We start from the raw sequence: 24,230 nt of genomic DNA on the forward strand, positions 1-24,230 counted from the left end.
AGCTGATAAAGGGAAGGTTCCACCTCGGTTTCTTTCCTCTTAATCTCTTCTTCAGGCCAGGGCAGATTCCCACAGGAGATTGGGGCTGGCAGGATGTCCCTCCTCTCCCAAGGAGGGGGCCTCCCGGGACAGAAGAGGAGGGGAGAGGACTTGGGGGATGTTTTCCTCTCTGAGGGTCCGGGGTGAGGGTCAGCCAATGCAGGGTCACCTAGTCAGGGAAACAGAGTGGAGGAAGCCCTGGGTCAGTGAGTCCCAGCTCCTTGTCTCACGAACAACTTCCTCTAGCAAAGTGATTTCATTCTCTAAAACAATAACAAAAGAAGTGTGTAAATATATCCCTTGAATCCCTAAAGCACGCACAAGAAAAGCACAAACAGAAAGAACTGCTGAATAAAGAGGTTCCAAAGTTGGGGTTGGAGCCACTTCCTCTTGCTAAGCCTGCGTGGTATGTGTACTTTAAGAATTCAGGTTACAGTCTTGTTGCTGTTGCGTGAGCCTAGCGTATACTATGTGCCAGGCACTGCTCCGGTTTTTTTGTTTTTGTTTTTTTGAGACAGAGTCTCACTCTGTCGCCCAGGCTGGAGTGCAATGGTGAGATCTCGGCTCACTGGAACCTCCGCCTCCTGGGTTCAAATGATTCTCCTGCCTCGGCCTCCCGAGTAGCTGGGATTACAGGCACGCACCACCACGCCTGGCTAATTTTTGTATTTTGAGTAGAGGTGGTGTTCTGCGGTGTTGGCCAGGCTGGTCTTGAACACTTGACTTCAAGTGATCCACCTGCCTCGGCCTCCCAAAGTGCTGGGATTACAGACGTGAGCTACCACGCCCAGCCAGTTCTGTGCGTTTTAAATGTATCCAACGCTCATAGCAAACATCCACTGCACAGATGAGGAAGTTGAGGTTCAGAGGGGCTGAGGCCCTGAACTTTGATGAGGGTGTGTCGACCTGGAATATGAATCTCATCATTCTGGCCCTTGAGTTCTTGTTCTCAGCCACTGTGATATTCTGGAAGAGGTTAAGAATTGCTATCACGGCTGTGGCTCACTTCTGTAATCCCAGCCCTTTGGGAGGTCAAGGTGTGAGGATGGCTTGAGGCTGGGCAACACAGCAAGGCCGCACCTCTACAAAAAATTTTAAAAAATTAGCCAGGTACGTTGGTGCATGCCTGTAGTCCTAGCTACTCAGGAGGCTGAGGTGGGAGGATCACTTGAGCCTAGGAGTTTGAGGCTGCAGTGAGGCATAATGTTGTCACTGCACGCCAGTCTGAGCGACAGAGCAAGACGCTATCTCTAAAAAAAGTAAAGCATCGCTATGGCCAACAACATCTTCCCATTCTACAGATGGAAAATTGAGGCCCAAGAAAGGAGTTGTTTGTGCTTTTTCTACCACTGAGGCGTTGGGCCCTGCGCTCAGCTGCTGTGGTCTTTTTGTGGAGAATGTGACCCCAGGCTGTCTTCCTCAGAGCCGAGGAGGAGGGAGGGATGTTTGTCTGTCCTGAGGCTGCAGAAGGGAGGGGTTGAACACAGTTAAAGGCCTGGAGGTGGCTGGGGGCAGCTGGCATGTTGTGGGCAAACAGAATCCAGGCCAAGACCTCTAAGGCGTTAAAGAGCAAACCGCATGCAGGTCTGGCTTCCAGGAAGGTGGGACTTTGAGACTAGGGTTGGGGACTTGGGATCAGCCCTCCACCCAATGGAGCCCTCTCCTGCCCTGCCAGCCACCCCGTAATTTTGGGTTCTGTGAGTCACGGGAAGAAGACAGGACAAACACACCCTGAGAGCGAGACAAGGCCACTCCTATTTTGTACTGCTTATAAAGATTCACTGGGACCGGTGAGGTGGCAGTGCTCAGCAGCATCCGACAGGAGCCCTGGCAAACAGGACGGATTTCCAGGACTCTACCAGCTGCCAGACACGGCAGGGAGAGACCCCAGACCTCCTGGGTCCTGGCTGTGGGCCCGGATTGGGCTCCCAAGTGGCGTTTGACTCACGTGGGGACACTCTTGGAAGAGACGGTAAGGATGGAGGCAACAAGGGCGGGAAGGAGGGAGAGAGAGAGATTGCATGATCTTGGCTTCTCGGAATCATTACTTTCAGAATCTGGGAAGCAGAACTAGAGTTTGAGAAGTGCAGTCTTATTACAGCCACACTGGAACGCACGTCACAGTCCTGGGCTCTTGGAATTAACTTGGGCAGCCCAGCAGCAAAGCTCGTGTCAAAGGATCTAAGCATTTTTTTTCTTTCTCTTTTTGGAGACAGGTTTTCATTCTTGTTGCCCAGGCTGGAGTGCAATGGTGCCATCTCGGCTCACCGCAACCTCCACCTCCCAGGTTCAAGCGATTCACTTGTCTCAGCTGGGATTACAAGCGCATGCCACCATGCCTGGCTAATTTTGTATTTTTAGTAGAGATGGGGTTTCTCCATGTTGGTCAGGCTGGTCTCGAACTCCCGACCTCAGGTGATCTGTCGGCCTTGGCCTCCCAAAGTGCTGGGATTACAGGCGTGAGCCACTGTGCCCTGCCCAAATGGCTTTTCACACACAGGTGTATGGGAAACAGCCTCTCTCAAACCTGCAGGAATTCCTGCAGCTTTTGGTAGATCCACCAAACTGTAGCATGCGTAGCAAGCAAGCCCTTTAACTCAGCGATTCCAATTCTTTTCTCTTTCTTTCCTTTTCTCTCTTTCTTTCTTTTGACAGGGTCTCACTCTGTCTCCCAGGCTGGAGTGCAGTGGTGCGATCTTGGCTCATTGCAACCTCCGCCTCCCAGGTTCAAGTGATTCTCCTGCCTCAGCCTGCTGAGTAGCTGGGATTACAGGTGCACGCCACCACACCTAGCTAATTTTTGTATTTTTAGTAGAGACAGGGTTTCACCATGTTGGCCAGGCTGGTCTCCAACTTTTGACCTCAGGTGATCCACCTACCTTGGCCTCCCAAAGTGCTGGGATTACAGGCGTGAATCACCGTGCCTGGCCCCCTCAATGTTCTATCACAAAATCTGTCCACATTCTTGTGTGGTGTTTGTTCATTCTCATCGTGTAGAATATTCCACAGGGTGAACACCCCATGATGTGTTTATCCATTCTGCTGTGGGTGGCTATTTGGACGGTTTCTCATCTTGGGCTGCTGTGAACATTCTGGCACATGTATTCTGGTGAGCATATGTGTTCTTTTCTGGGAAGGAGGCTGATTGCTGGGTCGTGAGGGAGGAATCCTAGAAGATGGATGTTCAGGAATAAAGAATGTTCAGACTTCTTTTTTTTTTTTTTTTTTTTTTTGAGATGGAGTCTTGCTCAGGCTGGAGTGCAGTGGTGCGATCTCGGCTCACTGCAACCTCCGCCTCCCGGGTTCACGCCATTCTCCTGCCTCAGCCTCCTGAGTAGCTGGGACTACAGGCGCCTGCCACCATGCCCAGCTAATGTTTTGTATTTTTTAGTAGAGATGGGGTTTCACCATGTTAGCCAGGATGGTCTCGATCTCCTGACCTCGTGATCCACCTGCCTGGGCCTCCCAAAGTGCTGGGGATTACAGGTGTGAGCCACTGCGCCCGGCCAGCCTTCTTTGATTCTGCTCCAGGGTTTTCCAGAGCAGAGAACCCAGCAAGACTGGATGCACAGACAGGCGTGCACCAAGAGGCACACGTGAGGGTGCTTGCAATCACAACAAAAGAAACCTAAGTGACCACTTAGTCTCTCTGTGCCTCAGTTTACTCTTTTATCCTTTCACTTACCAAATATCGACCATGCCTGTGCTGTGTGCCAGGTTCTGTCCCAGATGCCAGGGGCACAGCGGCACCCTAGGCCGGAAGGAGCTGATGTTGTGGGATATGAGGATGATAATATTGACCTCAAGGGTTTGTGTTGAGGGTTATATCTTGTAGGTCATAGGTGCTCAATAAAAGCCATGTATTATTTTAATTATTATGAAATAATAAGAAGGGTACCTATGATTTAAAAGCTAGATATAAGTACAGACGCTCTTTGACTTACAATGGGGTCCCATCTCTATCAACCCATCGTAAGGCTGGGCACAGTGGCTCACGCCTGTAATGGCAGCACTTTTGGGAGGCTGAGGTGGGAGGATTTCTTGAGCCCAGGAGTTTGAGATCAGCCTGGGCAACAGAGTAAGAGCTGTCCATACAGAAAAAAAAAAAAAAAAAAAAAAAAAAATTAGCTGGGCATGATGGCGTGCACCCGTAGTCCCAGCTACTCCAGAGGCTGAGGCAGGAGGATCAGTTGAGCCTAGGAGGTAGAGGCTGTGGTGAGCCGAGGTTGAACCACTGAACTCAGCTTGGGTGACCGAACAAGACAAAAACACAAAACAAAAGCCCCCAACATTTTCAACATAAGTTGAAAATATTGTAAATCAAATTGGATTTAATACACCTACCTTACTGAACATCATAGCCTACTTTTTTTTTTGAGACAGGATCTCACTCTGTTGTCCAGGCTGGAGTGCAGTGGTGCGATCTTGGCTCACTGCAGCCTTGACCTCACGGGCATAGCCTACCTCAAATGTGTTCAGAACACTTACATTACCCAACAGCAAGACAAAATCATCTAAGCCAAATCCATTTTTTTTTTTTTTTTGAGATGGAGTCTCACTCTGTCACCCAGGCTGGAGTGCAGTGGTGTGATCTCAGCTGACTGCAACCTCCACCTCCCAGCTTCAAGGGATTCTCCTGCCTCGGTCTTCTGAGTAGTTGAGATTACAGGCACTCGCCCCCAGGCCCAGCTAATTTTTTTTTTTTTTAATCTTTAGTAGAGATGAGATTTTATCATGTTGGCCAGGCTGGTCTCAAACTCCTGACCTCAAGTGATCCGTCTGCCTAGGACTCCCAAAGCGTTGGGATTACAGGTGTGAGCTTCTGCACCTGGCCCTGTTTCTCATTATTCTCCTTACCATTGTTATTGAATGGCCTTTAGTTAATAAGCACCACTTGGGCAGACAGTGGACTGTTTTTGATGCTTTGAGGATGAATGGGGTTGATATCTGTACAGATAGACAGGAAAACAGGTATCAGGCACGTTAAGTGGAAAAGATGAAGAAATGGAACAACGTATGTTGAAAGCTCCCATTTCTGGTTAAGACGTTACAAAGGAAATGCCATCTACGATACCATTGCTTTGGGCTTACAGCTGGGCAAATTATATGCACAGAAAGTTTCCTGGATTGGGCTGGGCATGTTGACTCACGCCTGTAATCCTAGCACTTTGGGAGGCCGAGGCAGGCGGATCATGAGGTCAGGAGATTGAGACCATCCTGGCTAACACGGTGAAACCCCGTCTCTACTAAAAATACAAAAAATTAGCCGGGCGTGGTGGTGGGCGCCTGTAGTCCCAGCTACTCGGGAGACTGAGGCAGGAGAATGATGCGAACCCAGGAGGTGGAGCTTGCAGTGAGCCGAGATCGCACCACTGCACTCCAGCCTGGGCGACAGAGTGAGACTCCGTCTCAAAAAAAAAAAAAAAAAAAAAAAAGAAAGTTTTCGTTTTCTGGATTGTAATCAACAAGGGCCAGGAAGGGTGGAGTCTTTGCGGGGTGAGAGGATGCGTGTGGACAGTGATAACAGCAGCTAGCATACGTATGACACCCACTGAAAACCAGCGCTATACACTCAGCTCTACCCTTCTAACTTGTTGAATTCTTACGACACCCCCTAAGGCAGGTATATTATCATTCCCATTTTACTGAGGCACAGATAGTTTAGGTGACTTGCCCAAGGCCACACAGCTGGTAGGAATTTGAGGGTTTTTGTTGTTGTTGTTTGTTTGTTTGTTTTTTGTGATGCAGTTTCGCTGTTGTCGCCCAGGTTGGAGTGCAGTGGCATGATCTTGGCTCACTGCAACCTCTGCCTCCCGGGTTCCAGCGATTCTCTTGCCTCAGTCTCCCGAGTAGCTGGAATTACAGGAGCCCACAACCATGCCTGGCTGATTTTTGTATTTTTAGTAGAGACCAGGTTTCATTCACCGTGTTGCTCAGGCTGGTCTCGAACTCCTGGCCTCAAGTGATCCGCCCGCCTCGGCCTCCCAAAGTGCTGGGATTACAGGTGTGAGCCACTGTGCCCGGCTGGGGGGGGGGTTCAGTTTTTAAATGCTGTACTCTCTTTCTTTCTTTCTTTCTTTCTTTCTTTCTTTCTTTCTTTCTTTCTTTCTTTCTTTCTTTTTCTTTCTTTCTTTCTTGGGACAGGGTCTCACTCTGTTGCTCAGGCTGGAGTGCAGTGGCCCGATCATGGCTAACTGCAGCCTCAAACTCCTGGACTCATATGATCTTCCACCCCAGTCTTAGAAAAGGTTGGGATTGCAGGCACGAACCACTATGCCTGGCTAATTTTTAAATTTTTTGTAGAGACAGAGGGTCTCACTGTGTTGCCTAGGCTGGTCTTGAACTCTTGGCCTCAAGCGATCCTTCCTCCTCAACTCAGCCTCCCAATGTACTGGGATTACAGGTGTGAGCCACTGCAACTGGCTAAATTCTGCACACCTTTTACTCTAGGGATAAAAATAATACGAAAGTGGAATGCCAGACTCCAAATACACACACCAAGTGGCCTGGACTCTTCACTGCTACCTGGCATGGGGGAGGGGAGTGCCCCAACTTCCTCTCTGTCCTTCCTGTTGCGTCAACACCAGCTGGAGTGCTGAGCAGTGCCAGCCAACCCATAATAGCAGAGAGCCGCAGGGCCAGGTCACTCTGACATTGTGGGGGTGTGGGGGTGGGGACTCCTGCCTGGGTCCTGTGCTACCCACAGCTTTGTCTACCGGAGCCTGTGTGCCACATGCTGGACAAATCTTAACTCCTCAAGGACTCCCAAAACCAGAGAGGTAGGTTCACCTCAATGACTCTTGTTTCCCCGATGAGGAAATAGGCACAGCCAGCTGCAACTGACACCCACAGTCATGGAGGCCAGGGCTGCTCAGGGCCACTTGCTGTACTGCCTGCCAGCTCTCCAGAGCCTGAGATTTGGAGATGGTAGTATTCTAGGGCATGGGGTTCTGCAGCGGGGACTAACACACTTTGAAATTTACCTACTTAGGGCTGGGCGCGGTGGCTCATGCCTGCAATCCCAGCACTTTGCGAGGCTGAGGTGGGCGGATCACAAGGTCAGGAGTTCGAGACCAGCCTGGCCAATATGATGAAACCCCGTCTCTACTAAAAATACACAAATTTGTTGGGCATGGTGGCAGGTGCCTGTAATCCCAGCTACTCGGGAGGCTGAGGCGGGAGAATCGCTTGAACCCTGGAGGCGGAGGTTGCAGTGAGCCGAGATTGCGTCACTGCACTCCAGCCTGGATGACAGAGCGAGACTCCGTCTCAAAAAAAAAAATTTTACCTACTTAGCTGAGTGATCTTAGGTAAATTACTTAACTTCTCTGTGCCTTGTCTGTAGAATAAATATAACAATAGTGTCAAATTCAGACAGTTATTATAAGGTTTCAGTGAGGTCAGGCACGGTGGCTCATGCCTGTAATCCTAGCGCTTTGGGAGGCCGTGGCAGGCAGACCACTTGAGATCAGGAATTCCAAACCAGCCTGACCAACATGGTGAAACCCCGTCTCTACTAAAAATATAAAAAATTAGCCCCGGGCATGGTGGTGCACGCCTGTAATCCCAGCTACTCGGGAGGCTTGTGGCAGGAGTATTGCTTGAACCCAGGAAGCAGAGGTTGCAGTGAGCTGAGATAGCGCCACTGCACTCCAGCCTGGGCAGCAGAGTGAGACTCCGTCTCAAAAAAATAAATAAATAAATAAAATAAAATAAAATAAGGTTTCAGTGATACGGTGTTTAAAGCTGTGTGGTGGCCACTGCCTGTAGTCCCAGCTACTCATGGGGCAGAGGTGGGAGGATCGCTTGAGCACAGAGTTTGAGGCTGCAGTGAGCCGTGATTGCACCACTGCACTCCAGCCTTGGCAAGACGGCGAGACCCTGTCTCTAAAAATATATATATATATATATATATATATATATATATGTATATAAATTTGCCAGGTGTGGTGGTGCACACCTGTAGTCCCACGTACTTAGGAGGCTGAGGTGGGAGGACCACTTGAGCCCAGGAGTTCGAGGCTGCAGTGAGCCAAGATAGTGCCATTGCATTCCAGCCTGAGTGACAGAGCAATATCTGTCCCTAAAAAAAAAAAAGTTGACACAAAACACAAAGTGTTCAAGAAACAGTGGCTTCCAATAATAATTTTATTATTATTATTATTGTCAGGCACAGTGGCAATCATGCCTGTAATCCCAGCAGTTTGAGAGGCTGAGGCAAGGCAGGTTGCTTAAGCCCCAGAATTCAAGACCAGCATGGGCAACATGGTGAAACCAGATGACCTCCAAAATAATAATAATAATAATAATAATAATAATAATAATAATAATAAATCAGGCATGATGGTGTGCACCTGTAGTCCTAGCTACTTGGGAGGGTGAGGTGGAGGGTTGCTTGAGCCCAGGAGATGGAGGCTGCAGTGAGCTGGGAAAGTGCCGCTGCAGTCCAGTCTGGGCTACAGAGCCAGACCCTGTCTCAAAAAATAGTAATAATATAGTAATAATATTATTGTGGCCGGACATGGTGGCTCACGCCTGTAATCCCAGCACTTTGGGAGGCTGAGGCAGGTGGATCACCTGAGGTCAGGAGTTCGACACCAGCCTGGCTAACGTGGTGAAACCCCATCTCTACTAAAAATACAAAAATTAGCCAGGTGTGGTGGCATGTACCTGTAATCTCAGCTACTTGGGAGGCTGAGGCAGGAGAATTGCTTGAACCCAGGAGGCGGAGGTTGCAGTGAGCCGAGATCATGCCACCACACTCCAGCCTGGGCAACAGAGCAAAACTCTGTCTCAAAAAAAATAAATTATTGCTATGATAGATTATGTCGCTTCCTTGCTCAGCACCCTCCTATAGCACCTGTCTCATTTGGAATAAATGATGATGTCCTTGCGTTGCCCACGTGGCCCTACATGCCGTGGCCCCTGATAACTGTTTTTTATTTGTTTTGTTTTGTTTTGTTTTTTTCTTTTTTTGAGATGGAGTCTTGCTTTGTTGCCCAGGCTGGAGTGCACTGGCATGATCTCAGCTCACAGCAACCTCCGCCTCCCTGGTTCAAGTGATCCCTCCTGCCTCAGCCTCCTGAGTAGCTGGGATTACAGGCGCCCACCATCACTCCAGGTTATTTTTGTGTTTTTAGTAGAGATGGGGTTTCATCATGTTGGCCAGGCTGGTCTCAAACTCCTGACCTCAGGTGATCCACCCGCCTTGGCCTCCCAAATTCCCGTGATTACTGGCGTGAGCCACTGTGCCCGGCCCCTGATGACTCTGCTATTGCCTCCCACCCTCTCCCTCTGGCAGATTCCACTCCAGCCACACTGGGCTCCTTGCTGTTCTTGGACATGACCGTCATGTTCCCACCTCAGGGCCTTTGCACTGGCTGTTCTCGATGCCTGAAACACTCTTCCCCCAGATCTCGATGCATCTCTCCCACTGTTCCTTCAGATTTTTATGCAAATGTCACCTTCTCGAGAAGCCTTCCCTGACCATGCCTGTACAACTCCAACACAGCCAGCTTCCCTGTGTGATATTTTTCCCATAGCATTTATTATCTTCTAAAATACTGTGGATTTTGGATTTTGCTCATTTCTTTCTTTCTTTTCCTATTTTTTTTTCTTTTTTGAGACAGAGTCTCACTCTGTCATCCTGGCTGGAGTGCAGGGGTATGATCAAGCTCACTCAATCTCCTGGGCTCAAATGATTCTCCCACTTCAGCCTTTTCGGCAGCTAGGATCACAGGCACGCATGACCATGCCTGGCTATGTTTTAAGAAGTTTTCGTAGAGATGGGGTCTCCCTATGTTGCCCAGGCTGGTCTAGAACTCCTGACCTCAAGTGATCTTCCCACCTTGGCCTCTCAAACCGTTGGGATTACAGGCCTGAACCACCGTGCCCAGCCCCAATATTCCAATGTACTAGGGTTCTGGCATTGTAATATTCTAGAATTCCAAGATGCCACTTCTAACAACACTAAGTTCTAGAATTCCAATTTTTTTTTTTTTTTTTTAAGATGGAGTCTCACTTTGTCTCCCAGGCTGGAGTGCAGTGGTGTGAGCTCAGCTCACTGCCACCTCCACCTTCTGGGTTCAAGAAATACTCAGCCTCCCAAGTAGCTGGGATTACAGGTGCCTGCCACCACACCCAGCTAATTTTTGTATTTTTAGTAGAGACGGGGTTTCACCATGTTGGCCTGTCTTGAATTCCTGACCTCAAGTGATCCACCTGTCTTGGCCTCCCAAAGTGTTAAGATTACAGGTGTGAGCTACCACACCCGGCCTAGAATTCCAATATTCTAAAGCACTGGAGTCCTTATGATGCAATATTCCAGTTTGCAAGGTGCTGGTGGGCCAGGCTGATGGACACCCTAGATCTCCAGGGCCGTGGAGTTTCCTCCTCTGAGTTTTCATCGTCTTTCTCTCCTGCCCAGACACCAGGAGCCTGAATGGGGAATGATTCTGTCAGCTACGAGTATGGGGATTACAGCGACCTCTCGGACCGCCCTGTGGACTGCCTGGATGACGCCTGCCTGGCCATCGACCCGCTGCGCGTGGCCCCGCTCCCACTGTATGCCGCCATCTTCCTGGTGGGGGTGCCGGGCAATGCCATGGTGGCCTGGGTGGCTGGGAAGGTGGCCCGCCGGAGGGTGGGTGCCACCTGGTTGCTCCACCTGGCCGTGGCGGATTTGCTGTGCTGTTTGTCTCTGCCCATCCTGGCAGTGCCCATTGCCCGTGGAGGCCACTGGCCGTATGGTGCAGTGGGCTGTCGGGCGCTGCCCTCTATCATCCTGCTGACCATGTATGCCAGCATCCTGCTCCTGGCAGCTCTCAGTGCCGACCTCTGCTGCCTGGCTCTCGGGCCTGCCTGGTGGTCTACGGTTCAGCGGGCGTGCGGGGTGCAGGTGGCCTGTGGGGCAGCCTGGACACTGGCCTTGCTGCTCACCGTGCCCTCCACCATCTACCGCCGGCTGCACCAGGAGCACTTCCCAGCCCGGCTGCAGTGTGTGGTGGACTACGGCGGCTCCTCCAGCACCGAGAATGCAGTGACTGCCGTCCGGTTTCTTTTTGGCTTCCTGGGGCCCCTGGTGGCCGTGGCCAGCTGCCACAGCGCCCTCCTGTGCCGGGCAGCCCGACGCTGCTGGCCGCTGGGCACAGCCATTGTGGTGGGGTTTTTTGTCTGCTGGGCACCCTACCACCTGCTGGGGCTGGTACTCACTGTGGCGGCCCCGAACTCCGCACTCCTGGCCAGGGCCCTGCGGGCTGAACCCCTCATCGTGGGCCTTGCCCTCGCTCACAGCTGCCTCAATCCCATGCTCTTCCTGTATTTTGGGAGGGCTCAACTCCGCCGGTCACTGCCAGCTGCCTGTCACTGGGCCCTGAGGGAGTCCCAGGGCCGGGATGAAAGTGTGGACAGCAAGAAATCCACCAGCCATGACCTGGTCTCGGAGATGGAGGTGTAGGCTGGAGAGACACTGTGGGTGTGTATCTTCTTATCTCATTTCACAAGACTGGCTTCAGGCATAGCTGGATCCAGGAGCTCAATGATGTCTTCATTTTATTCCTTCCTTCATTCAACAGATATCCATCATGCACTTGCTATGTGCAAGGCCTTTTTAGGCACTGGAGATATAGCAGTGACCAAAACAGACACAAATCCTGCCCTCAGGGAGCTGATATTCTAGTGGAGGAAGACAGACTATAAACAAAGATATATAGGGCCATTTGCGGTGGCTCACGCCTGTAATTCCAGCACTTCGGGAGGCTGAGGCAGGTAGATCACTTGAGGTCAGGACTTCAAGACCAGCCTGGCCAATATGCTGAAACCCTGTCTCTACTAAAAATACAAAAATTAGCCGGGCATGGTGGCGCATGCCTGTAGTCCCAGCTACTTGGGAGGCTGAGGCAGAAGAATCGTTTTGAACCTGGGAGGCAGAGGTGGCAGTGAGCCAAGATCGAGCCCCTGCACTCCAGCCTGGGTGACAGAGTGAGACTCTGTCTCAAAAAATAAAAAAATAAAAGATTTTATTTATTTATTTATTTTTTTGAGATGGAGTCTCGCTCTGTCGCCCAGGCTGGAGTGCAGTGGCACAATCTCGGCTCACTGCAAGCTCCGTCTCCTGAGTTCACGCCATTCTCCTGCCTCAGCCTCCTGAGTAGCTGGGACTACAGGCGCCCGCCACCATGCCCAGCTAATTTTTATATTTTTAGTAGAGAAGGGGTTTCACCTTGTTAGCCAGGATGGTCTTGATCTCCTGACCTGGTGATCCACCCACCTCAGCCTCCCAAAGTGCTGGGATTACAGGCGTGAGCCACCACACCCGGCCGAAAGATTTTTATAGGATCCCTCTGGTTGCTGGTGGAGGTGAGAGTATGGTGTAGGGGCAGTGAAGATCCCAGAGAGGAGGCTACTGTAATGGTCCAAGCAGGAGGTGATAGCGATTTGAATCAGGGTAACAGAGCTGAGGTGGTGAGAGGTTGACAGGTCATGCATCTATTTTGAAGGAAAGGCCAAGTCCAGGCTCCTTAGCTCGGCATTCAAGGCTTCTCTCCATCACTGGACACACTTACTCTCTAGCTTCTCAGACCCTGTAGCAATCAGAATCATGACCCCCGGTGATGTCCACATCTTAATCCCCTGAACCTGTGAAGAGGTGACCTTCCATGGCAAAAGGGACTTTGCAGGTGAGATTAAGTAAAGGATCTTGAGAAGGGGTGGTTATCCTGGATTGTCTGGGTGGGCTCAATGGAGTCACAAGGGTCCTTTTAAGAGGGAGGCAGGAGGGTCAGGGTCAGTCGCAGGAGGTGACAACGGAAGCAGATGTCATAGTGACGTGAGGAGGTGCCAAGAAATGCAGGCAGCTTCCAGAAGCTGAAACAGACAAGGAAACAGATTCTCTCTGAAGCTCCCAGAAGGAACACAGACCTCCTGACACTTTTAGACCTCTGATCCGCAGACCTTTAAGAAAATACATTTGTATTGTTTTAAGTCACTATGTTTGGGGTGATTTGTTACAGCAGCCGTGGGAAGCTAATACACACCCTTCGGGCTATATTCACGCTTCTGCATCTTTCCTGAAGCTGTGCCACTGGCGGGAATGTCCTTCTGATCTACGATGTGCAGTTCAACAATCAAGAGCCATCTGTGGCTATTCAAATTCGAATCAATTGGCCAGGCATGGTGGCTCCTGCCTATAATCTCAGCACTTTGGGAGGCCGAGGCGGGAGGATTGCATGAGCCCAGGAGTTTGAGACCAGCCTGGGTGACATAGCAAGACCCCATCTCTACAAAAAATACAAAAATTAGCCAGACGTGGTGGGGCGTGCCTGTAGTTCCAGCTACTGAGGAGGGAGTTGCTTGAATCCTGCTTCAATCCTCCTTAAAGCAGGTAGATTGCTTGAGCCCGGGAAGTGGAGTTTGCAGTGAGCTTAGATCACACCGCTGCACTCCAGCCTGGATGTCAGAATGAGACTCCATCTCGAAAAAAAAAAGAAAGAAAGAATAAATTTTCATTTCAAATTTAGTTCCTCGGGCACACTGGCCATAGTTCAAGTGCTCAGTAGCCACATATGGCTGGTGACTGCCATATTCGACAGCACAGCTATAGAACATTGCCATCATAACAGAGATTTCTGTTACAAAATGCTGTTCTAGAATTTACTTTTGAACTCTACCTGCTCAGATCTTTTAAATTACATGGTAGGCCAGGCATGGTGGCTCACGCCTGTAATCCCAGCACTTTCGGAGGCCCAGTCGGGAGGATCCCTTGAGCCCAGAAGCTGGAGACCTGCCTGGGCAACAGAGCAAGACCCCATCTCTACAAAAATAAAAAAAAGAAAATTAGCCTGGTTTGGTGGCACATGCCTGTAGTGCCAGCTACTAGGGAGACTGAAGTGGGAGGATTGCTTCAGCCTGGGAGGTTGAGGCTGCAGTGAGCCGTGATCTCATCACTGCACTCTAGCCTAGGTGACGGAGCCAGACCCTGCCGCTAAATAAATAAATAAATAACATAGTAGTGATACCTGTGTCTGCAGTCATTACTCCAGAACAGCACTTCACACATAGGTTCTCCTTTAAGGTCATTCTCACAACAGCCCAGGGAGATAGGGTGGCATGCTTCATTTTATAAGCTGAGGTCCTGGGAGGGGAGGTCATTTACCCAAGATCACACAGCAAGAACACCAGACAGCTGGAATTTGATCCCAGTTTTGACTCCAATGCTCTTGCTCTTCATCATCAATAATTTCCTTCAAGGCGTCCCTCAAATGTCACTTCCTCCAGGAAGCCCTCCCTGATTTATGCTCCTTCCAGAAAGAATGGGCTCTTCCTTTCTGTGAGTCTCTGGAACACAAGGTCCCAGCTAAACTGTAAATTCCCCAAGGGTAACAACTGGACTAATTTTTTTAAATTTTATTTTATTTTATTTTTTTGAGATGAAGTCTTGCTCTGTCACTCAGGCTGGATTGTAGTGGCATGATCTCGGCTGACTGCAACCTCCACCTCCCGGGTTCAAGCGATTCTTATGCCTCAGCCTCCCGAGTAGCTGGGATTACAGGCGCTGCCACCACACTTGGCTAATTTTTGTATTTTTAGTAGAGACAGGGTTTCACCATGTTGGCCAGGCTGGTCTCGAACTCCTGACCTCAGGTGATCCACCCACCTTGGCCTCCCAAAGTGCTGGGAATACAGGCATGAGCCACCGTTCCCGGCCTTATCCTTGACTTAGAATACCTAACCTCCTGGGAATGCAGCCCATAGGTCTCAGCCTTATTTCACCCAGCTCCTGTTCAAGATGGAGTCACTCTGGTTCACATGCCTCTGACATTTCCCCACTCCCTTTTATAAGAGAACCTTTAATCCTAAGGGTTGTAGAGGGAGGAAGATCCAACTTCTGTGACTTCTTCAGGCTGGACAGGGGTGACGATATACCTGCCTAACTCTTAGGATCTATTGGATTCAGGGTAGACAGGAGCTCAGTCAGAAAGCATTGGTATCACTTTTTTTTTTTTTTGAGACGGAGTTTCACTCTTGTTGCCCAGGCTGGAGTGCAATGGCACCATCTCGGCTCACCACAGCCTCCGCCTCCCAGGTTCAAGCGATTCTCCTGCCTCAGCCTCCCCAGTAGCTGGGACTACAGGCGTGTGCCACCAAACCCAGCTAATGTTTTTTTTTTTTATTTTTAGTAGAGACGGGGCTTCTCCATGTTGGCCAGGCTGGTCTCTAACTCCCGACCTCAGGTGATCCGCCCGCCTCGGCCTCCCAAAGTGCTGGGATTACAGACATGAGCCACCACGCCCGGCCTGATATTTTATTACTTAGTATTTTACTCTGAATTATCATGCGTGAATTAAGACCAAGGCTGTCTTGTAAAATAAAATTTGTTGTGGAACAATTTATACAGTTCCTTTGAGGTAGGAGGCAGGACTCAACTCTGGAGATGGGGCTCGGCTCGAATATTGGACCAAATTGAGGACCAGCTAAAACAGGGAGGAGGCTGAAGCAACTTATTATTTTTATTTATTTTTATTTTTTGGAGAAGGAGTCTTGCTCTGTTACCCAGGCTGGAGTGCAGTGACACGATCTTGGCTCACTGCAACCTCCACCTTCCGGATTCAAGTGATTCTCCTGCCACAGCCTCCCGAGTAGCTGGGACTACAGGCGCATGCCACCATGCCCAGCTAATATTTTTGTATTTTTTAGTAGAGATGGGGTTTCGCCATGTTAGCCAGGCTGGTCTTGAACTCCTGACTCAGGTGATCTGCCCACCTCGGCCTCCCAAAGTGCTGGGATTACAGGTGTGGGCCACCACGCCTGGCCCGAAGCAACTTTCTATGACACGCCTACCAGTGTGCCATGTCAGTTTGCCATTGCCATGGCAACACACCCAGGAGTTACTGCCCCTTTCCATGGCAATGACCCCATGACCCAGAAGTTACTGCCCCTTCCCTAGATATTTCTGCATAAACTGCCCCTTAATCTACATGTAATTAAAAATAGGTATAGGCTATTTTTATACCTATATAAATAGGTATAGGCTAAAAATAGGTATAGGCTGGGCGTGGTGGCTCATGTCTGTAATCCCAGTACTTTGGGAGGCCAAGGCAGGTGGATCACCTGAGGTCAGGAGATCAAGACCATCCTGGCTAACATAGTGAAACCCTGTCTCTACTAAAAATACAAAAAATTAGCCAGGCGTGTTGGCGGGAGCCTGTAGACTCAGCTACTCGGGAGGTTGAGGCAGGAGAATGGCGTGAACCCAGGAGGCGGAGCTTGCAGTGAGCCGAAATCACACCACCGCACTCCAGCCTGGGTGACAGAGCAAGACTCCGTCTAAAAAAAAAAAAAAAAGTAAGAAAGAAGGAAAGACACAAAGACAGAAAGAAGGAAGGAAAGAAAGCAAGCTGTTTTCCCCTGCCTTGCCCCTGCTCACCTTTGAATTCTTTTCTGGGCAAAGCCAAGAACCCTCGTGGGCTAAAACCCCACTTTGGGGCTTAAAGTTTGCAAAATCCTCCCATTAATCTATTGGGACCAGTTGCCACTTAGGAGCATTCTTTGATAACTTTTACAAAACATCTTTTGTGGTTTTTGAAATGTTTTCATTTTGTAGATCATTAGCCCTTCTTTTTTGAACTGGAATACATTTCACGGGAGTTTTCAAATGTAAGTCTGTGCAATGTTACATAAAATACCTTTGATTATTAAAAAGCCATCTGTTTTGTTATAACTTCCCTTTTTTTGTTCTAAAGTTTATTTCTGCTATTTGTTTTTTTTACCATAGAAATATTGATTTCCTTAAGTTTTCAAAGAACCAAGTTATTAATAATTTCTCTAAGAACTAGTCTCAAGCTTGCTATACAATCCTATGGTTGATAGACTGTGGCTTTCTTGTTGATTTCCATTTGTTGTTCATTTCCTCCAATTTTCCTTTTTTAAAAATTATAATTATTGTTTGGATTATTTATTTATTTATTTGTTTGTTTGTTTGAGACAGAGTTTCTCCTTGTTGCCCAGGCTGGAGTGCAATGATGCGATGTTGGCTCACTGCAACCTCCACCTCCTGGGTTCAAGCGATTCTCTTGCCTCAGCCTCCCGAGAAGCTGGGATTACAGGTGTCCGTCATCATGCCCGGCTAATTTTTAATATTTTTAGTAGAGACGGGGTTTCATCATGTTGGCTTGGCTGGTCTCGAACTCCTGACCTCAGGTAATCCACCTGCCTCGGCCTCCCAAAGTGCTGGGATTACAGGCGTGAGCCACCGCACCTGGCCTTGTTTGGAAATTTTAAGCAGAATGCTTAGTCCATTTATTCTTCTTCTTTTGATAATAATGTATGAATTGGCTTCTCTATCTCTAAGTTGTTTTCCAAAGGCTTGATAATTATATCCAACGTTCCACTTGACATCCCCAGTTGATGTCCAATGCATAACTCAAACAATATGCTGAAAACAGATCTTCGGATTTTCTCTCTAGCCTCTCTCCCACGTCTTCCTGATGGTAGTAGATGGTGACTCCATATTTCCAAATGCTCAGGCCAAAAACTTTAGAGTCCTTCTTTTTTTTAGACATAAAACTTTTTTCTGGCCAGGCACGGTGGCTCATGCCTGTAATCCCAGCACTTTGGGAGGCCGAGGTGGGCGGATCACGAGGTCAGGAGATCGAGACCATCCTGGCTAACACAGTGAAACCCCGTCTCTACTAAAAATACAAAAAATTAGCCGGGCGTGGTGGCGGGCGCCTGTAGTCCCAGCTATGCGGGAGGCTCAGGCAGGAGAATGGCGGGAACCTGGGAGGCGGAGCCTGCAGTGAGCCGAGATTGCGCCACCGCACTCCAACCTGGGCGACAGCGAGACTCCGTCTCAAAAAAAAAAAAACAAAACTTGTTTCTTTTTTTGAGACAGTCTGGCTCTGTCACCCAGGCTGGAGTGCGGTGGTACCATCATGGCTCACTGCAGCCTCAGTCTCTCAGCCTCCTAGGTTCAATCGATCCTCCCACCTCAGCCTCTTGAGTAGCTGGGACTACAGGCACACACTACCATATCCGACTAACTTTTGTATTTTTTTGTAGAGACAGGGGTTGGCCATATTGCCCAGGCTGGTGTGGAACTCCTGACCTCAGGTGATCCACCTACCCCGGCCTCTCAAACTGTTGGGATTACAGGCGTGAGCCGCCGTGCCCAGCTGTTTCTTCTTTCAGTTAATAAAAGAGAGGGTGCATTGCTGGCTAATGAGATTGTTTCTATACTTGGGGGCCTTCCTGAATGTGTGTGATTGAGTTTATTGCAGAGAAAGGTAACAGAAAATGGGGTTGTAGAAAGAAAAGAGGTAGAGGCTGAGTGAGATGCCCCACATCTGTAATCTCAGTGCTTTGGGAGGCCAAGGCGGGCGGATCACTTGAGATCAGGAGTTGGAGACCAGCCTGGCCCAAATCGTGAAACCTCGTCTCTACTAAAAATACAAAAATCAGCCTGGGGTAGTGGTGCGCGCCTGTAATCCCAGCTACTCGGGAGGCTGAGGCAGGAGAATGGTTTGAACTTGGGAGGCGGAGATTTCAGTGAGCTGAGATAACGCCACTGCACTCTAGCCTGGGAGACAGAGTGAGACCATGTCTCAAAAGAAAAAAAAAAAGTTCCTGGGCCCCAGACCAGCTCTGTCTTTGGGTTAAAACCCCGGCGTCCCGGAGCTGAGGCGCACGTGGCTATGCTTGGGGAGGAGAGGGCGGGGCCGGGGAGGAGGTGCTTGCAAGTCTGTACCGCAATGCCTCTACTGGCCTCTAGAGGGCGCAATCACTCGAGGCTCCGCCCCAAGCGAGGCGGGGCGGAAGCGTGCTGTGCACAGGCGCAAGATGGGTCTTGGGCAGCCCAGAGCTTCCGATTGGCTCTTCTGTGGTGGCGGGGCGGGGTCAGAACGAGATGGCTGTGTGCGCAGGCGCAAGACTAGCGCTCTTGGGACCGGAAGTTAAGGCGTTCGCGGCGTGTGGTAAGTGAGGGGGGCGGGACGGGTGTACCGGGTTGTGGCGGCGATGGCTGTCGGAGTTGGGCCGCTTGGGGGTAGTTTGGGGTGCGAGTCCAGGGGCGAGGGAAGTCTCGAGATGAGGAGAAATGTAGGAGACAGCCGAAGGGCCGGCAAACGCGGACGGAGATGGCACCTGAGCGTCCCTGGGAGAACCTGGGCGACAGGCCAGAGACCGAAAGAAATGGAGGCACGTAAAGAAGCTTCGAGAAACTGAGGGACTGAAAGACGAGGGTGTTGGGAGAGGAGGGAAGCTGAAAACTAGAGAGCGTGGGCGAGAGTGCCGATGGGTTCCAGCGAGAGTCTTAGAGCCCACGAGGCCGAGAGGCGTGGTCGCCCATGAACTTGGGGAGTGGAGGGAAAAGTCGGAAACTGATCGTGGACACTAGAAACAGAAAAAATGGAATTTAGATGGAGAAACGAGACACTGAATCACGGGGGAGACCGAGAGATACGGAAGGATGGAGACAGTTGAAGTAGGGAGAACCCCACAAAAGCTGGAGATAATGGAGAATGATGCTGAGAAATGGAAAAGCGAGGGAGTGGAGCCCGAACCCCTGGATTTGAGTGCCTCATCTAACACTCGGCTACTCACTTAGCCTCTCTATTGCTCAGTAAAATAGGGGGTGATCATAGTGCCTGACAGTCGTGAGAAAAGTGTGTGTGTGTATGTACATAGGTGTGGGATAGGAATAGATCATGCAGATAGGATAGGTCTGTGTGTTAATGTGAGTAAGTAAGCATGAGCTATTATTAAAGCTTCTGATATTGGGAGATAAAGTATTAGATGGGGAAATGGAGAGAGGTGGTGATGGAGAGTGAATACTGGAAGGACAAAAGGGAGGAAAAAAAGATTCAAACAGAAAATGAGAAAGGGCGTGGTGACTCACTCCTGTCATCGACAGCACTTTGGGAGGCTGCGGTGGGAGGATCACTTGAGCTTGGGAGGTCGAGGCTGCTGTACGCCGTGATTGTGCCACTGCACTTCAGGCTGGGTGACAGAGTGAGACCCTGTTTCAAAAAAACAAAAATGAATTTTTTTTTTTTTTTTGAGATGGAGTTTCGCTCTTGTTGCCCAGGCTGGAGTGCAGTGGTGCGATCTCGGCTCACTGCAACCTCTGCCTCCTGGGTTCAAGCGAGTCTCCTGCCTCAGCCTCCAGAGTAGCTGGGATTACAGGCAGGTGCCACCACCCTGGCTAATTTTGTTTTTTTAGTAGAGACGGGATTTTTCCATGTTGGTCAGGCTGGTCTCGCACTCCCGACCTCAGGTGATCTGCCTGCCTCAGCCTCCCAAAGTGCTGGGATTATAGGCGTGAGCCACCATGCCCGGCCTGAAAAAGCATTTTTTTTTTAATGAGAAAGATGGAGAAAGTCAAATGGAGAACTGAAGAGAGATGGAGAAAGGAAGAGTTGGATTACAGAGAAAAATCAGACTACAGAATGACTCATAAGTGAAGAGAGATGCGAGCTGACTAGGACAGGGAAGAGAGATGAGGGTGATGAACAAGACGGATTGAAAAAGAGACAGAGGCCTGAAGATGGAGTGCAGAGAGATGGAGGAGACAGAGGGGGAAACAAACCCACTGAAGGCCATGAGCCCAGGGCAAATAGGCCAAGAGACCAAAAGATGGTCAGAGACACAGTTATACAGAAACTAGAAGATGCAGACAACCTAGAAGCCAAAAAAGATAGATACCTTGAGAGGAGCGGGATGCTGTCAGTGGGGCCCAGCATGCGTAAGCAGTTTCTAGCCTCAGAGGAATGCTCTCATTTTCTTTCTTTCTTTCTTTTTTTTTTTTTGAGACAGAGTCTCACTCTGTTGCCCAGGCTGGAGTGCAGTGGCTCAGTCTTGGCTTCCTGCAAGCTCTGCCGCCAGGGTTCAAGTGATTCTCCTGCCTCAGCCTCCCGAGTAGATGGGACTACCCGAGTAGCCAGGTGCCCGCCACCACACCTGGCTAATTTTTTTTCTCCAGCCTGGGTGACAGAGCAAGACTCCATCTCAAAACAAAAAAGACTCCAACTGTAAGCAAAAAGGCATTTTCTGGTGTAGCTGAGAAGTGGGGGGTTGAAGGGAACTAAGCTTCAAGACCTAAATGATGTTGCCAAGCTTCTCTTCCTCTCCCTCTTTCACCTCTCCCTGTGGTGCACAGTGACCATTCTTGTGCCTGTATCTAGTTATTTCTCTAGGATAGATTTTAGGAAAGACTCTGTCATGTTCCAGAGCTACCACAAACAGCTCCAGGCTTATATCATACTTGCCTGATTATGATGGATAAAATGAGAGCTTTTCTGTCCTAGCAACCCAGTGTAAATTCCACAAAAGGGCCCTGATTGGCCGTTCTTGGATCATGTGTCCGCTTCTCAGGCCAATCCTTGGTTAGAGGGGGAGTAGAATACTAAGATTGGCCAGGTCTTTGTTACTTGCCTACCTAATAGGGGTTCTTTGTCTTAAAGGCCCTCAGAACCATGTAGAATCGAGGAAGGGCTGTTGTCCAAAGGAAGGTGGATACTGTCCTCAGAAAAGAAGTAAAGGGTTGTGCCAGGCAGGCAAAAATTACATATAACACTTGCAAAATTTTGCCTTTTATCTCAATGTTCTGAATCTCACTGGACCCCGGGTGAAGAACCCTTGCCTTATTCTTTTCATTATATCACACCTCTCTCCTATTACTGCTTGTGGAGACAAGGTTCTGCTGTTGGTTGGCCATGTGACCTACATCTCTCCTTTAGGTCTCAGGTGAAACATCCCCTCCTCCCAGGATCCTTCCCTGATTCCCAAGCATGGGAAGGAGGAGGAACCTCCTTTGGTGTCCCACAGCTCCCTAGGATTCTGTTATCACAGTCCCCATCACTGGATTGTCACAGTCTGATGATGTGTGTGTCACATGAGAGATCATGTGATCATGGCCATCTGTGAGGACTCTGGTAGTCATATTCATTACCTCCTTTTTCTAGTTCAGTGCTTAAGAAACAGGCTGTTAGTAATGTTTCTAAAAATGGGCTGGGCATGGTGGCTCACACTGGTAATCCCAACACTTTGGGAGGCTAAGGTGGGGGAATTGCTTGAGCCCAGAAGTTTGATATCAACCTGGGCAACATAGTGAGATCTCATCTCTACAAACAGTAAAAAATTAGCTGGGTGTGGTGGCATGTGCCTGTAGTCCCAGCTGCTCGGGAGGCTGAGGCGGGAGGATTGCTTGAGTCCAGGAGGTCGAGGCTGTGGTGAGCCATGATTACGGCACTGCACTCCAGCCTGGGAAACAGAGTGAGACCCTGCCTCAAAAAGAAAAAAACAAAACAAAACCAAAAAAAGCAATGTTCCCAAAAGAGAATTAATGTCTTCTGTTCTCTCTCTTAAGAATCCAGGGCCTGAAAACCCAGAATGAACTTGTGTCCATCCCAGAGATCACTGCAGATGTCATGAGGTACCCTTTGTGTCACCAGCTCAAGCAGGCCTCTGGCCACTTTATCATCTGTGGTGGTCCTGTGCCGTGACCAGGAGGAAAAATTAGCTCTTTGAAGAGAAAGTAGTTCTCTATTGCAGGCACTGGCCTCTTAAATTGTTGCAGGTGGGGAATGGATGAGAATATTTGTTTTGGATGATCAGAACTGAGACTCCTATTGTGGATTAGTAACATGCCTCCTCCTAGAACAAGGGAGGGCAAGGATCGCCGAGACCACCACCGGGCTCCCAGCGAGGAAGAGGCCTTGGAGAAATGGAACTGGAATTGTCCAGAGACGCGTCGCCTCTTGGAAGATGCCTTCTTCCGTGAAGAGGATTACATCCGTCAGGGTTCTGAGGAATGTCAGAAGTTTTGGACCTTCTTTGAACGCCTGCAGAGATTCCAGAATCTCAAGACCTCCAGGAAGGAGGAGAAAGACCCTGGACAGCCCAAGCACAGCATCCCAGCGCTGGCCGACCTACCTCGCACTTACGACCCACGTTACCGCATCAACCTCTCTGTTCTTGGCCCTGCCACGCGGGGCTCTCAGGGACTGGGCAGGCACTTGCCCGCGGAGAGAGTGGCTGAGTTCCGCCGAGCCCTGTTGCACTACCTGGACTTTGGCCAGAAGCAGGCATTTGGGCGTCTGGCCAAGCTGCAGCGTGAGCGGGCAGCCCTCCCCATCGCCCAGTATGGGAACCGCATCCTGCAGACGCTGAAGGAGCACCAGGTGGTGGTAGTGGCCGGTGACACCGGCTGTGGCAAGTCCACTCAGGTGCCCCAGTACCTGCTGGCTGCTGGCTTCAGTCATGTGGCGTGCACCCAGCCCCGGCGGATCGCCTGCATCTCACTGGCCAAGCGTGTAGGCTTTGAGAGCCTCAGTCAGTATGGCTCACAGGTGAGTGGGACGCACCAGGTTTCCGATTTTTCCAGCGTGACCTTGGGGGAATAGGTTGCTTGTCCATATGGCAGTATCAATAAAAATGAAGCACTTACCCTTGGACCCAGCGATGATTCTTCTAGAACTTTATCCACAGAGTGGCTTGTCTGTGGTCTACATGACAAAGGAGCTAGCATTAACCAGTGTAGCACTTTAACAGCAAAACAATGGGAAATGTCCTAAAGGCTCATCACTTTTTTTTTGAGACGGAGTCTCACTCTGTGGCCCAGGCTGGAGTGCATTGGTGCGATCTTGGCTGACTGCAACCTCTGCCTCCCGGGTTCAAGCAATTCTCCTGCCTCAGCCTCCTGAGTAGCTGGGATTACAGGCACCCGCCACCATGCCCAGCTAATTTTTGTAATTTTAGTAGAGACGGGGTTTCACCATGTTGGTCAGGCTGGGCTCAAACTCCTGACCTCAGGTGATCCACCCACTTCGGCCTCCCAGAGTTTTGGGATTACAGGTGTAAGCCACCACGCTGGGCTGCGAGGGTAATTCTTGACGATCACTACAATGCAAACTGCCATCTTGGAAGGCCAATAATAGTCCTTCTGTCTCATGGTGGTCATGAGGATGAAATGGGTTGATATACATAAAGCACTTAGAGTGGCATATAATGTCCTGGCACATAGCAGGGACTCAAGAAAAGGTTATTGCTATATAGTTAATATTATATATACATGAGGCACAGTGCTAGATACTTTCTGTGCATTGTCACATGGAATTCTCACAGCATCTAGGAGGAGAACTATAAGGGATGGCATTGCCTGCCCAAGGTCAGTTGGCACTAAGTGGCAGAGGTGAGAT

The 24,230-nt window shown here is 49.8% G+C and overlaps 2 protein-coding genes across 5 annotated transcripts in view; both read left to right on the plus strand.

Annotated features, from left to right (window-relative positions):
• Positions 1 to 1,836: 1,836 nt before the first annotated feature.
• On the plus strand, positions 1,837 to 22,482 carry C5AR2 (complement C5a receptor 2). 4 transcript variants are annotated; one of them, XM_009435911.4, is made up of 3 exons: positions 6,686 to 6,818; positions 10,466 to 11,512; positions 22,400 to 22,482. In XM_009435911.4, exon 2 carries the CDS (start codon positions 10,481 to 10,483, stop codon positions 11,492 to 11,494), a length of 1,014 nt encoding a protein of 337 aa, XP_009434186.1. In that variant the 5' UTR covers positions 6,686 to 6,818; positions 10,466 to 10,480; the 3' UTR covers positions 11,495 to 11,512; positions 22,400 to 22,482. The 4 variants fall into 4 exon arrangements, with proteins under 4 accessions (XP_001168890.1, XP_063656867.1, XP_009434186.1 ...); XM_001168890.6 differs by lacking the exons at positions 6,686 to 6,818; positions 22,400 to 22,482 and adding an exon at positions 1,837 to 2,011 and having other exon boundaries at positions 10,466 to 11,601; XM_063800797.1 differs by lacking the exons at positions 6,686 to 6,818; positions 22,400 to 22,482 and adding an exon at positions 3,070 to 3,148 and having other exon boundaries at positions 10,466 to 11,601.
• DHX34 (DExH-box helicase 34) overlaps positions 18,976 to 24,230 on the plus strand; it is a 33,719-nt gene continuing 28,464 nt past the window's right edge. Inside the window, exons 1-2 of the mRNA XM_016936332.4 lie at positions 18,976 to 19,007; positions 22,400 to 23,381. Coding sequence (XP_016791821.2) covers positions 22,677 to 23,381 — 705 coding nt within the window. The 5' untranslated portion in view covers positions 18,976 to 19,007; positions 22,400 to 22,676. The remainder of the gene's footprint in view (positions 19,008 to 22,399; positions 23,382 to 24,230) is intronic.

The sequence above is a fragment of the Pan troglodytes genome, chromosome 20 (assembly GCF_028858775.2).
Source record: "Pan troglodytes isolate AG18354 chromosome 20, NHGRI_mPanTro3-v2.0_pri, whole genome shotgun sequence".
NCBI classification, from domain to species: domain Eukaryota; kingdom Metazoa; phylum Chordata; class Mammalia; order Primates; family Hominidae; genus Pan; species Pan troglodytes.